Source organism: Tamandua tetradactyla, chromosome 4, assembly GCF_023851605.1.
Source record: "Tamandua tetradactyla isolate mTamTet1 chromosome 4, mTamTet1.pri, whole genome shotgun sequence".
In the NCBI taxonomy this organism is placed as follows: Eukaryota; Metazoa; Chordata; class Mammalia; order Pilosa; family Myrmecophagidae; genus Tamandua; species Tamandua tetradactyla.
This window is the reverse complement of record NC_135330.1, coordinates 83,061,057-83,075,285: the sequence shown is the minus strand read 5'-3', so window position 1 is coordinate 83,075,285 and position 14,229 is coordinate 83,061,057. Positions and strand designations below refer to the sequence as shown.

General features: G+C 37.3%; 1 protein-coding gene across 9 annotated transcripts in view; it reads left to right on the top strand.

Moving 5' to 3' along the window:
- The window catches only part of TAF1A (TATA-box binding protein associated factor, RNA polymerase I subunit A), an 80,623-nt gene that overhangs the window by 45,316 nt on the left and 21,078 nt on the right, over positions 1 to 14,229 (top strand). For all 9 annotated transcript variants that reach the window (XM_077157923.1, XM_077157922.1, XM_077157921.1 and 6 more), the window contains 2 exons: positions 9,332 to 9,465; positions 10,438 to 10,596. In XM_077157923.1, coding sequence (XP_077014038.1) covers positions 9,332 to 9,465; positions 10,438 to 10,596 — 293 coding nt within the window. The remainder of the gene's footprint in view (positions 1 to 9,331; positions 9,466 to 10,437; positions 10,597 to 14,229) is intronic.

Sequence of the window (14,229 nt, the reverse complement as noted above, 5' to 3'; positions counted from 1 at the left end):
TTAAATATATCATCTCACTGTCTTCTTGCTTCCATGGTTTCTGCTGAGAAATCTACACATAGTTTTATTGAGTTTCCCTTGTATATGATGAATTGCTTTTCTCTTGCTGCTTTCAAGATTCTCTCTTTCTCTTTGACATCTGACTTCCTGATTCGTAAGTGTCTTGGAGTACGTCTATTTGGGTGTATTCTTTTTGGGATACACTGCACTTCTTGGATCTGTCATTTTAAGTATTTCATAAGAGTTGGAAAATTTTCAGTGATAATTTCCTCCATTAGTTTTTCTCCTCCTTTTCCCTTCTGTTCTCCTTCTAGGACACCCACAACACGTATATTCGTGCGCTTCATATTGTCCTTCAGTTCCCTGAGTCCCTGCTCATATTTTTCCATTTTTTTCCCTATATTTTGTTTTTCTTGTCAGATTTTAGTTGTTCCCTCCTCCAGTTCACTAATACTGTTGTCTGCCTCTCAAAATCTACCATTGTAGGTTTCCATTGTTTTTTTCGTCTCTCTACTGTGCCTTTCATTCCCATAAGTTCTGTGATTTGTTTTTTCAGAGTTTTGATTTTTTCTTTTTGTTCGTTCCTTGCCTTCTTTATATCCTTCCTCAGTTCATTGATTTGGATTTTGATGAGGTTTTCCATGTCTGTTCGTATACTCTGAATTAATTGTTTCAACTCCTGCATCTCATTTGAATTGTTGATTTGTTCTTTTGACTGCGCCATATCTTCAGTTTTCTTAGTGTGATTTATTATTTTTTGCTGACATCTAGGCATTTAATTACCTTATAGTTTATCCTGCAGATTGCTTTCACTTCTTTTACCTAGGGTTTTCTTGCTGGATAACTTTGTTGTCTATCTGTCCTTTGACATTCAGTTCAGCTTATTCTGGACCGCTAGCTTAGTTTTGTTTAACAGAGCAGAATTTTTCATTTCTTGTTTTCTTGTTTCTTGCCCTGCCTGTATGGAGCCTTTCCCTACCCCCCCCCCCCCCCCCCCCCCCCCCCCCCCCCCCCCCCCCTTAGGAGCTTCTACTTAGGTATTATAGACCCCAGCCGGATTTTCCCAGACCAAACTGGCCTCCTGTCTGGAGGAAAGTGTCACCTGTATCTGTTTTCCCTGAGGATGAGACCCAGCAGGTTGGAAGACTTTCCTGTGAAGTCTCTGGACTCTGTTTTTCTTATCCTGCCCTGTATGTGGTGCTTGTCTCCCTGCAGGTCCCACCAGCATAAGGTGATGGGGTACCTTAAACTTTGGGAGATTCTTCCTACTGGGGGCATGATGGAGACAGAGGAGAGGTTGTAGGCTGGTTTTAATGGCTTCAAATTCCCAAACCCTGGGGTCTGAATTCCTTAAGGGAGGGATTCCACTTGAGTTGGGCTTTCCCCCTCCCCTGGGGAAGGTAAAGGCTCCAGACAAGCTTTCAAACGAGCTTGTTTCTGCCTGTGCCTGGGCCAGTTGCGGCCTGAGAAGTCCTGCTGCTGTATTCAAAGGCAGTCAAGCCTTTGTAGAAACACAGCCACAAAAACCTCAGTTTCTGTTTCCATCAGTGTTCTAGTTTGCTAGCTGCCGGAATGCAATATACCAGAAACAGTGATTTTTAAAAAGGGGAATTTAATAAGTTGCTAGTTTACAGTTCTAAGGCTGAGTAAATGGCCCAGTTAAAACAAGTCTATAGAAATGTCCAATCTCAGGCATCTAGGGAAAGATACCTTAGTTTAAGAAGGCCAACTACATTCAGCGTTTCTCTCTCAGCTGGAAGGGCACATGGCGAACATGGCAGCATCTGCTGACTTTCACATGGCCCTACCAAAAAGGGACTGTCTCCAAAATGTTTCCTCTTCTAAAGTATTCCAGCAAGCAACTCCGCCTTCAGTGGTTGGAGACACACCTCCATTGAAATCATCTAATAAAAGTTACCACCCACAATTGGGTGGGTCACATCTTCATGGAAACAATCAAAATGTTCCCACCCAGCAATATTGAATGAGGATCAAAGGGCATGGCTTTTCTGGGGTCAACCACAGATTCATACCGGTGCATTCAGCCCTGCCCCTTTGGCGCCAGGGCAAAAATGAGCGACCTCCACTTTGACCAGGTTCACCTTTTCTGGGGGCCTGTTTTTAGTAGTCAGAATTTGTTAATTAATTCCACAATTGGCGTTTGGTTGGGCTCAGTCCCTGCTGCTGGTAAAGTCTCTTTCCTTTCCCCTCTGGGAAGCAAAATGTGAGAGAGGGGCGCCGGCCGCTGCACCTTGGGGAATTCACGGTTCTGGGGAGGCTCGCAGCCGGTCCAGCTGATCCAGACTGGGAACTCTGTGTGTCCGGTCTCTGATGTGTCCCCAGGAGCTGTTCTGTACTGTTCCTGGTTAGTTAGTAGCTGTTCTGGAGGACGAACTAAATTGTGCACATTGCTAAGCTGCCATCTTGGCCCTGCTTATCCCCAGTTTTCTTATAAATATTTTCTAAATGAGATCATCCAATATTTACTCTTTTGTTTCTGGCTTATTTTGCCTCACCGCATGTTCACATCATTGCACGCCTCACAACTTCATTCCTTTTTGTAGCAGCATGATGTTCAGTCATATGTTTACACCATCGTTCGCCAATCTAATTCTCCGTCACTGTGTCTTTCAGCCACCTCTGTCTGCTGCGCCTGATGTATATTGTCCAAAGTCTACAGTCCATCAACACTCTCAATTTTTGATAATTTCATTGTTCCCAAGAGAATGATAGCTAATAAAAACACCCTCACCAAACAGAAAATTCAAACCTCCCCTTAACTCTTGTTCTCCCCCCCATTATATACCCTTGGTATTCCTGCGGTACTGTTGTTTTTTTCCTGTTAAACATAGCCCATGGCACGAAATAGCAGTTTCCCCCTGTACCCTGTAATTTTACACTCTTTGTACCAGTTTCATACCTTTACAGTAGTTCATGCAAGAACTTACTTATATTTGTAGTGTTAATTGGTGGGACGCATGAGTCTATACAACCCCATTCAATCATGTTCACTTTCAATATGGTAATATTACTTATAGACCCACTAATAAACTGTCTTCACTTTTGTCTGTTCCCTTACAATTAAGTTCAACCTCATTAGCAAACTATTCACTCATCTCAAGTTTCTGTGTATCTCTAGGTTCCCCATATTCTGTATTATAAGCCTCTGATTTTACCTTAACCATGGTTATAAAAGTGAAGTCATACAGTATCTGTCCTTTTGTTTGTGGCTTATTTCACTCAGCATTATGTACTCAAGGCTCATCCATCTTGTCATGTGGTTCAGGACACATTTTGTCTTATTGCTGTATAATATTCCATCATACGTATATACCACATTTTGTTAATCTGCTAGTCTGTTGATGGGCATTTGGATTGTTTCACTAAAAAGCAATTGTAAATGGTGCTGCTATCAATACCTGTGTGCAAATCTCTGTTTATGTCACTGCTTTCAGCTCTTCTGGGTATATGCTCCACTGGGTATGTACTGAGTAGTGATATTGCCAGGTCATAGGGCAACTTGATATTTAGTTTTCTGAGGAGCTGCCAGACTGTCTTCCATAGTGGCTGTACCATTATACATTCCCACCAACAGTGTCCCAATTTCTCCACATCCTCTCCAACATTTGTAGTTTCCTTTTTGTTTAATAGCAGCCATTCTTATAGGTGTGAGGTGGTATCTCATTGTAGTCTTAATCTGCTTTTTCCTTATAGCTAATGAGAATGAACATCTCTTCATGTGATTGTGAGGCATCTGTTTTTGGTCTTCAGAAAAATGTCTATTCGTAACTTTAGCCCATTTTATAATTGGATTGCTTGTTTTGTTGTTGTATAAGTTATATGAATTCTTTATGTGTACAGGATATCAAACCTTTACCTGATGTGTGATTTCCAAATATTTTCTCCCACTGAGTTGGCTGCCTCTTTACCTTTTTGACAAAATCTTTTGAGGTTCAGAAGCATTTGATTTTGAGGAGTTCCCATTTACCTATTTTTTCTTTTGTGCTTATGCTTGGGTGTGAAGTATAGGAAGCTATTTCCTATTACTAGGTCTTGATGATGTGTCTGTACATTTTCTTTTAGAAGTTTTATGGTACTGGTTCTTATGTTTAGGTGTTTGACTTAGTTTGAGTTAATTTGTCTATAAGGTGTAAAGTAAGGATTCTCTTTCATTTTTCTGGGTGTTGATACCCAGTTCTCCCATGCCTATTTATTGCAAAGAGTAATTTTGTCCAGTTGGGTGGATTTGTGGGCCTTTTTGAAGATCTGTTTTCATAGATTTGGTGGTCTGTTTCTGCATTCTTAATTAGATTCCATTGGTCGATACTTCTGTCTTTGTGCCAGAACCATGCTGTTTTGACCACTGTTGCTTTATAATAAGTTTTAAAATTGGGGAGTGTTAATTCTCTCACTTCATTTTTGTTAGGAAGCTTTTAGCTATTCAGGATCTCTTTCTATTCCAAATGAATATGCTAGCTAGCTTTTCCAAGTCTTCAAAGTAGGTTGATGAAATTTTGATTGGTACTGTATTGAATCTGTAGATCATTTTGGGTAGAATTGACATCTTCACTACATTTAACCTTCCTATCCACGAGCAGGGAATGCCTTTCCACCAATTTAGATTTTCTTTGATTTCTTTTAACTAGTTATGTAGTCTCTGTGTTCAAGACCTTTTACATCCCTAGTTAAGTTCATTCCTAGATACTTGATTCTTTTAGTTGCTATTTTGAATGGAATCTTTTCCTTAACTGATTTCTTGGTTAGGTTATTGCTTATGTATAGAAACATTATTGATATTTGTGCATTAATTTTATAGCCTGCTACCTTAATGAATTTGTTTATTAGCTCAACTAACTTTGGTGTAGATTTCTCACGATTTTCTAAGTACAGTATCATGTCATCTGCAAATAATGAAAGTTTTACTTCATCCTTTCCAATTTAGATGCCTTTTATTTCTTTTTCCTGCCTAAGTGTTCTTGCTAGAACTTCTAGTACAATGTTGAGTAGTGGTGATGACAGAGGGCATCCTTGTCTTGTTCCTGATCTTAGCCTCTCACCATTCATTGAGTATGATGTTAGCTATAGATTTTTCATATATGCCTTTTGCTAGGTTGAGGAAGTTACATTTGATTCCTATCTTTTGAAGTGTTTTGATCAGAAAAGGATGTTGAATTTTGTTTAATGCTTTTTCAGCATAAATTGAGATGATCATATGATTTTTTCCTTTCAGTGTGTTAATGCACTATATTACATTAACTGATTTTCTTGTGTTGAACCATCTTTGCATTGCTGGTATAAACCCACTTGGTCATGGTGTATAATTCTTTGAATGTGCTGTGATTTGATTTGCTCATTTTGTTGAGAATTTTTACATCTGTGTTCATTAGGGAGATAAGTCTGTAGCTTTCCTTTATTGTAGCATCTTTGCCCAGTTTTGGTATTAATGTGATGTTAGCTTCATAAAATGAATTTGGTAATGTTCCTTTTTTCTCAGTTTTTTTAAAAAGTTTGAGTAGGATTGATGTTAGTTCTTTTTGGAATGTTTGATAAAATTCCCTTCTGAAGCCATGTGGTCCTGGGCTTTTCTTTGTAGGAAGATTTTTGATGATTGTTTGAATCTCTTTACTTGTGGCTGGTTTGTGGAGACCTTCTATTTCTTCCTGAGTCATTGCAGCTTGTTTGTGTTTCCAGGCATTTGTCCATTTCATCTAAGTTGTCTAGTTTGTTGGCGTATAGTTGTTCATAGTATCCTCTTATGATTTCCTTTATTTCTTTAGGGTCCCTGGTAATGATCCCCTCTCATTTCTGATTTTGTTTATTTACATCCTCTCCCTTTTTTTCTTTATTAGTCTTGCTAGTGGCCTGTCAATTTTATTGATTTTCTCAAAGAACCAACTTTTAATTTTATTGATTCTTTCTATTGTTCTTTGTTCTCCCATTCATTTAACTTTGCTTTAATCTTTGTTATTTGTCTTTTTCTATTTGCTTTGGGGTTAGTTTGCTGTTTTTTCTAAAGTTCTTCCAGGTGAGCCAGTAAGTCCTCAGTTTTTCTTCTTTCTTCCTATTTTTTCCTTCTTTCCTTCTTTTTTTAAGATTGGCATTTTAGGGCAATAAAGTTCCCTGTCAGCATAGCCATTGCCACATATCATAAGTTCTGATATGTTGTATTCTTGTTTTCATTTGTCTCCTGATAAGCTACTGATTTCTGTAGCAAGTTCTTCTTTGACCCACTCATTGTTTGAGAGTGTATTAATTAAAATCCATATATTTGTGAAAGTTCTTGTTCTTTGGTAATTATTTTCAGCTTCACTCCATTGTGATCAGAGAAAGTGCTTTCAATAATTTCAATATTTTTAAATTTATAAAGACCTTTTTTTGTGCCCCAGCGTATGATTTATCCTGAACAATGTTCCTTGAGCACTAGAGAAGAATGTTATATCCTGATGTTTTGGGGTGTAACAGCCTATATATGTCTGTTAGGTCTAATTCATTTATCAAATTGTTTAAGTTCTCTATTTCCTTGTTCATCCTCTGCTTGTTCTGTTTATAGAAGAGAGTGGTGTATTGAAGTCGCCTGCTATTATTTTTGAATCATCTATCACTCCCTTCAGTTTTGCCAGTGTCTGTCTCATATACTTTGGGAGCTCCTTGATTGGGAGCATAGACACTTAACGATTGTTATTTCTTCTTGTTCAATTGTCCCTTTTTAGAAATGTATAGTGTCCTTCTTTGTTTCTTATGATGTCTTTACATTTAACGTCTATTTTGTCTGATGTTAGTGTAGCTGTTCCTTCTTTGTTTTGGTTACCGCTTGCATGGAACGTCTTTTTCCATCCTCCCATATTCAGTTTCTTTGTATTCTTTTATCTAAGATAAGTCTCTTGTAAGGAGCATATAGGTGGATTATATTTCTTAATCCATTCTACCAATGTGTATCTTTTTATTGGTAGGTTTAGTCCGTTAACATCCAAAGTTACAAATATAAGGGTGTTTCTTGAATCCACCATCTTATACTTTGGATTTTATTTTTCAGATCTATATATTCTTTTCCCTCTTTCTCTTTTTATCATTTAAATTACCCTTACTGGTACTCTTCAATTCTGTGCCCTCCTCCAGACCTCTCTCTCCTATCTTTTTTTCTCCAGCTGGCAGAAATCTCTTTAGTATTTCTTGTAGAGCTCGCGTCTTGTTGAGATATTCTCTCAGCTTTTAAACTTCCCTCCGTTTTGAAAGACAGTTTGGCTGGTTAGAGAATTCTTGGCTGGAAGTCTTTTTCTTTGAGGAACTTAAATATATCATACCACTGCCTTCTTGCCTTCATAGTGCTAGTTGAATAGTCCAAAAACGCAATCTTATGTGGTTTCCCTTGTATGTAGTAGATTGTTTTTCTCTTGCTGCTTTCAGGATTCTCTTCTTCTCTTCAGCATTTGGCAGACTAATTAGCATGTGTCTTGGGTAAGGCCTATTTGGATTTATTCTATTTGTTGTTCATTGGGCTTCCTTGATTTGCATATTTATTTCTTAAAAAGATTGGGAAGTTTTCCCCCATTATATCCTCCATTAATCTTTCTAGCCCTTTGCTCCTCTCTTCTTCTGGGACAGTGGTGAATCTTATATTTTTGTGCTTGTTTTGTCCATCATTTCCCCGATATCCAGTTCAGATTTTTCCATCTTTTTTATCATTTGCTCTTTTGTGTGTTCAGAATCAATTGTCCTTTTCTCTAGTTCACTTATTCTTTTTTCTGCCTTTCCAAATGTGCTGTTGTGTGCCTCTGGTATATATCTTTTTATTTTTATTTTTTTTACATGGACAGGCACCAGAAATCAAACCCAAGTCTCCAGCATGACAGGCGAGAACTCTGCCTGCTGAGCCACTGTGGCCTGCCCTCTAGTATATATTTTTATTTGGTCTGTACCATCTTTAATCTCTGTGATATCTGCTATTTTTCTATTCTTTCAAATTACTCTTTATATTCTTCTAGTGTCTTTTTGATCTCCTTTGTGTCATTAGCAGTCCCACTGATTTTATTTAGTAAAGTTTCATGAACAGCTTTGATTAGTTGTTTCAAAGTCTGTGTCTCCTTCTGTGTTTTAATTTGGTCATTAGACTGTACTGTATCTGCCTGCATCTTCATATGCTTAGTGATCTTCTGTTTTGTTCGCAGCATGTAAATATCTTGATAGTATTACTTTGGATGTTGATTTCCTTCATAGTCTAAAGCTTTGTCTTTGCAGGATAGGTACAGAGCAGGATGCGGAGTGTGGGGAGGGGCACAACAGTGTGGTGATGGGTTGTGGTGCAGGGATTGGGGACTCTACGCTGGTGCCTGTGGAGTATGGGGTGTGGGTCACAGGGTTGTGAATGTGTGGTGTGGAGTCCCTGGGGGCGAGGTGCAGTTCAGGCAGGCGTTGGAGCACAGGAGCAGGGTGCAGCATGGGGTAAAAGAGGTGAGGCTTGGCAGGAGGCTGGTGGGGGTGCTCAGCAGCTGTGCTGGGGCTGGTATTGGGTAGGATGTGGTTGGGTGCACGAAGTGTGTGGTCGTGGATGTCAAAGTGTAGAGAACAGGGCACAGAAGTCGGGGCACAGGAAGGTTGGGGTGCAGGTATATCCTTGTGCAGGGGAAGGGGGTCAGGGGGTTTGGGATGTGGATGCACCAGTGTATAGAGGGGGGCACAAGTCATGGAGATTGTTGGCTAGGTGATGACAGGTGGGCGGGGCCCTGGCATGGGTCCACAGGTGCAGGGGTGGGGTGGGGTAGAGGTACCCGCTTGTGCAGGGTGGAGGCTGTGTGTGTAGGTGTGCCTGAGAGCATCTCCCAGACGTGGGAGGAGGGCATTTGTGCCATTGGGTGGGGCAAGGGTGTGCATGTGTGCAGGGGCAGGGTTGGGTGGGGTGCAGGGCTCAAGAGGTCAGTGCACAGATGCGTGGGTGCCTGGCAGGGAGGACATGGCTGTGCTGGTCCGTGGATCTGGGGAGCATGGCCCTGGTTGTGTGTGAGTTGTGGGCAGGGCCCTGGTGTGTGAGAGGCTGGGGGGCAGGACCCTGGTATGCACGTTCACAGAGCTCAGTGGCAACGGGGTGGGATTGTTTCATTTTTGATATTCACGGTTTTCTGTATCTCTCAGATGATATGAGATATTAAAACTTACCTTTCTGGGTGCTTGTTCTTTCCTAGAGTTTGGCCTAGTAATTTTTAAATTAATTTCTTAGCTCTTTGATGCTTAAGAATTTCTGGTGCTTTTTTCCTAACATGGGGTTTGATTGACCTTTCGTAGACTGCCATTATCTGATGCAAAAGTCCTCAAGATTTTATGTTTTATCTTTGGGCAGATGAGGATGATTATGCTTACAGTGCTGCAACCCAGAATATGCTCAGCCACAGTTGGAAAACATCTATAAATAATCTTTGTGCATTGATTCAGATTCCTGGGGTTTGGGATCCCTTTGTGAAGAGTTATGTAGAGGTAGGTAGACTTTTTTATATATTGTATTTGCTTCATTTTGTCATACTCCTCTTCCTAATCTTTATTAATTAGAAGGAAATGAATGGAGAAACTTGAATAAAATGAATTTGGCATCTCTTTTTTGGTCTTAGTGTAATTTCTGTTTATTTTTCTGATATACTGCATTTATTTTCACCACTGGCTAACTTGTCATAGCCAGAAATTTATGGTATAAATTGCAATATAGTTGTGAGTACAATTCTTTATTATTCCTATTAAGTTTAAAAGAAAAGGAGAAATATTTTTAATGATTTAATGGGGTTTATAGGAAGGAAAAGGACAAAAATTAGGAATTGGGTCACTGTATGGAATGAAGAATAGTGGTTTTTAGAAGTTGATAAAGATATCCATTCATCCCGTAGTCATTATTAGGATAAGAAGACCTTGACCCTGGGTTCTAGAATAAAAATGAAAAACAGCTTGCTTGGTGACCATTTCATGAGTGCTAAAATGATAATGAGCTATGAGAAAATAGTCTTTGAAACCAAATGCCAGTGAATCTGGGAATATCTTTATAAGAATGGGAACAAAAAGACAGAAAATATAATTCCTGAGTACTCTTTTTGTGGCTGAAGTTATGTTAGGCACTGAAGTTAGGTGTGCCATATGACCTATTTTCAGTCATTGGCATACCCTGCCTTGATGAGTTGATTTCTTATAAGAACAGTTTTTATGTTGAAGTTGCTACATGTTTCAGTAACAAAATATTTAAAAAAGAAAACTGTAAAAGCCTTTGTTGTAAGGATCTTCTGTGTTCTATAGAAATTGTAACACATATGCTGGTGAAAGCAAAAACTTGCCTTACCATTGTTCCCTTTATAGCAAACTGTCAGTTTTGTAAATTTTCAAACTCATCAATGAAGTTGTTTTGTATTGTCTTTTGAATAACTGTCTTACAGAATTTAGCTAAGACATTATGACTTATTTATGTAGATGCTGGAATTCTATGGGGATCATGATGGAGCCCGAGAGATACTCACCAATTATGCATATGATGAGAAGTTTCCATCAAATCCGAATGCCCATGTCTACTTATACAACTTTCTAAAGAAAGAGAAGGCACCAGAAGAGAAACTGATAAGTGTGCTTAAGGTATAGAATTTTTAGTTAAGTGTTTGCATAGGGTTGGGGATCTACTTTAAATCATTCTTAGGTTAGTGCTTTCCAACTTTCATTGCATGGCAGCCACGGAATATTACAATCTGTGTATGGTACACTGGAGTAAACAGTGGGAACTGCTGTTAGTGGATGGCTGCAGGCAGACTCCCATCCCATCCTCACAGGTGAGACTGAGGGGATAGGATCAGTATTTCGGCATCCTTTTGTCACCTTAATTAGAAAGTTCTGTGTTGATTTTTTTTTAATCATCTTTTTTGAAACATTTACATATAATAAAAAGTCTTATTTTAAGTGTTGAGGTTGTGAACAAATATATATGTATATATTGTGCCAAATATATACATCTATGTAGCCACCATGATGATCAGGATACAGAACATTTCCATCACCTGCAGAAGTTCTCTCACTGCCCTTTAACAGCCAGTCCACCTTCCACCCCTCAGTCAGTCATTGATCTGCTTTCTGACACTATTTTGCCTCTTCTACAGTTTCATATAAATGGACCCCTACAGTATGTACTCTTTTATGCCTAGCTTCTCTTGATCAGCATAATGTTTTTAGAGATTCATCCATGTTATTGCATATAATAGTAAATTGCTCCTTATTATTGCTGAGTGGTTTTCCATTTTTGTACATTCATTTGTTGATGGACATTTGGGTTACTTTCACTTTTTGGCTATTGTAAATAATGCTGCTGTGAACATTCACGAACTAGTTTTGTGTGCACATATGTTGTTATTTCTCTTAGATAGTTACCTAGGAGTGGAATTGCTAGGTAAGGTAAATATATATGTTTAACTTTTTGAGACTGCCCACCTGTTTTCTGAAGTGACTACCACTAACATTCTGACCAGCAGTATGAAAGTTCAGTCTTTCCACATCTTCAACACCCCTTGCTTTGGTTAGTCTTATGATTTGTGTTATGATTCTAGTGGTATGTCATTGTGGATTTAATTTACATTTCCCTGATGATTGATAATGCCAAGTATCTTTTAACATGCCTATTGGCCATTCTCATACCTTCTTTACTGAGATGGTGTTCAAATATTTTGACTATGGGGGAGCTGTCTTAATGATTTGTGTTTCAAATACAATTTGGATACAAGTCCTTTGTCAGGAACCGTGAATATTTTCTCCCTTTTTGTGACTTGCATTTTTATTGTGTTAACAATACCTTTCAAGGAGCAGCAGTTTCTAATTTTGATGAAATCCAGTCTATGTTTTTTCCACTTGCAATTTTTGCCTATTCCAAGATAATGAAGAATCTCTTGGATGTTTTTTCCTAAAAATATCATTGTTTTATGCTTAAGTCTGTGATAGATTTCTAACTAATTTTTTACATGTAGTGTGAGGTAAGTGTCAGAGTTTACTTATTTTCATATGGTTATTCTAGCATTACTTATTAAAAAGACTGTCCTCATTGAATGATGTTGGTAACTTTGTTGAAAGTCAGTTAGCCATATATTTGGGCTGTTGTGGCCTAGTGATCTATACTACGTGTCTTGATTACTGTAGCTTTATAGTAAGTCTTGGAATCACATTGTGAAAACCATAAAAATTTACCATTAAAAAAATTTTTTTTGGCTTTTCTAGGTCCTTTGAATTTCCATGTACATTTTTAAATCAGCTTGTCTATTGCTACAAAAAAATACTTTGAGATTTTTTAAATATTTGGATTAATTTTGAGAGAATTGACCACTTGCTAATGAGATTTCTAAACCAAAGCCTGTTTTATCGCTTCATTTATTTAGGTCTTTATTTTCTCTCTGAAACGTTTTATAGTTTTTAGTGTATGAATTGTTAAACTTGTCCCTCAGAGTTACATGTATTGGATTTTTATTTTGTATATTATAGTTTTCTAAAATTCATTTTTCACTTGCACAATTTTTCTGTATTGAGCTTATATCCTGTGAATTTGGTAAATTCACTATTATTTATAATGGCTGTTTTTCTAGATTCCTATGGATTTTTAAATTGTATATTCTGTGAATAGTTTTACTTCTTTTCCAATCTGTCTCCCTTTTATTTATTTGCTTTTCTTGACCTGCTGCATTGATTAAGACCTCCAGAACAATATTGAAAAAAAGTGGGTAAGAATGTATGTATATCCTTGTCTTTGGTCCTAGTCTTAGGGAAAACTATTCATTCTTTCATCATTGAGAAGGATGTTAGGTGTAGATTTTTTTTTTTTTTAACATGGGCAGGCACCGGGAATCGAACCCGGGTCCTCTGGCATGGCAGGCAAGCATTCTTGCCTGCAGGTGTACATTTTTCATAAATATCTTTTATAGGATTGAAGAAGTTTTCTTTCATTACTAGTTTGATGAGAACTTTTATCATGAACAGGTAGTGACTTTTGTCAGATGCTTTTTGTATATTTACGGATTGATTTTTCAGCTGTTCAATAATATGATTAGAATCTTCTCTATCAGGATTTTTAAAAAATGCAATCTTACTAAGATTTAATCACATAACATAGAAATTCATCCAAAGTATATAGTCAATGGCTCACTGTATTATTACATAGTTGTGCATTCCTCACCATGACTTACTGATTTTAATAGTTATTTTATCAATTATTGAGGGAGAAGTATTAAAATCTCAAAGGATAATTATTTCCCTATCTTTTTAGTTCAGTCACTTTGTTATTAAGTGTATACACATTTACATTTATTTTACCTTTGTGATAATTGACCTTTGTGTCATTGCAAAATATTTCCCTTTATCTCTGGTAATATGTCTTTTCTTGAAGTCTGTTTTGTCATATATTAATATTACCATTCCTGCTTTTTTTTTTTTTTTTTTCATGGGCAGGCACCAGGAATCACACCCAGGTCTCCAGCATGGTAGGCAAGAACTCTGCCTGCTGAGCCACCATGGCCTGCCCCATTCCTACATTTTTTATGCTTGTTTTCTGCATTGTTTGTATTTTTTTTTTGATTTTTACTCCCATTCTTTTTTTTATTACTTAAAAAAAATTAACTAACACAACATTTAGAAATCATTCCATTCTACATATGCAATCAGTAATTCTTAATATCATCACATAGATGTATGATCATCATTTCTTAGTACATATGCATCGATTTAGAAAAAGAAATAGCAAGACAACAGAAAAAGAAATAAAATGATAATATAGAGAAAAAATAAAAATAAAAATAAAAAATACAAAAATACATAAGAAAAAAAAACTATAGCTCAGATGCAGCTTCATTCAGTGTTTTAACATAATTACATTACAATCAGGTAGTATTGTGCTGCCCTTTTTTTTTTTCTTTTAGAAATCATACCATTCTACATATGCAATCAGCAATTCTTAACATCATCACATAGATGCATGATCATCGTTTCTTAGTACATTTGCATCGGTTTAGAAGAACTAGCAATATAACCGAAAAAGATATAGAATGTTAATATAGAGAAAAAAATAAAAGTAATAATAGTAAGAACAAAACAAAACAAAACAAAACAAAAACCTATAGCTCGGATGCAGCTTCATTCAGTGTTTTAACATGATTACTTTACAATTAGGTATTATTGTCCTGTCCATTTTTGAGTTTTTGTATCTAGTCCTGTTGCACAGTCTGTATCCCTTCAGCTCCAATT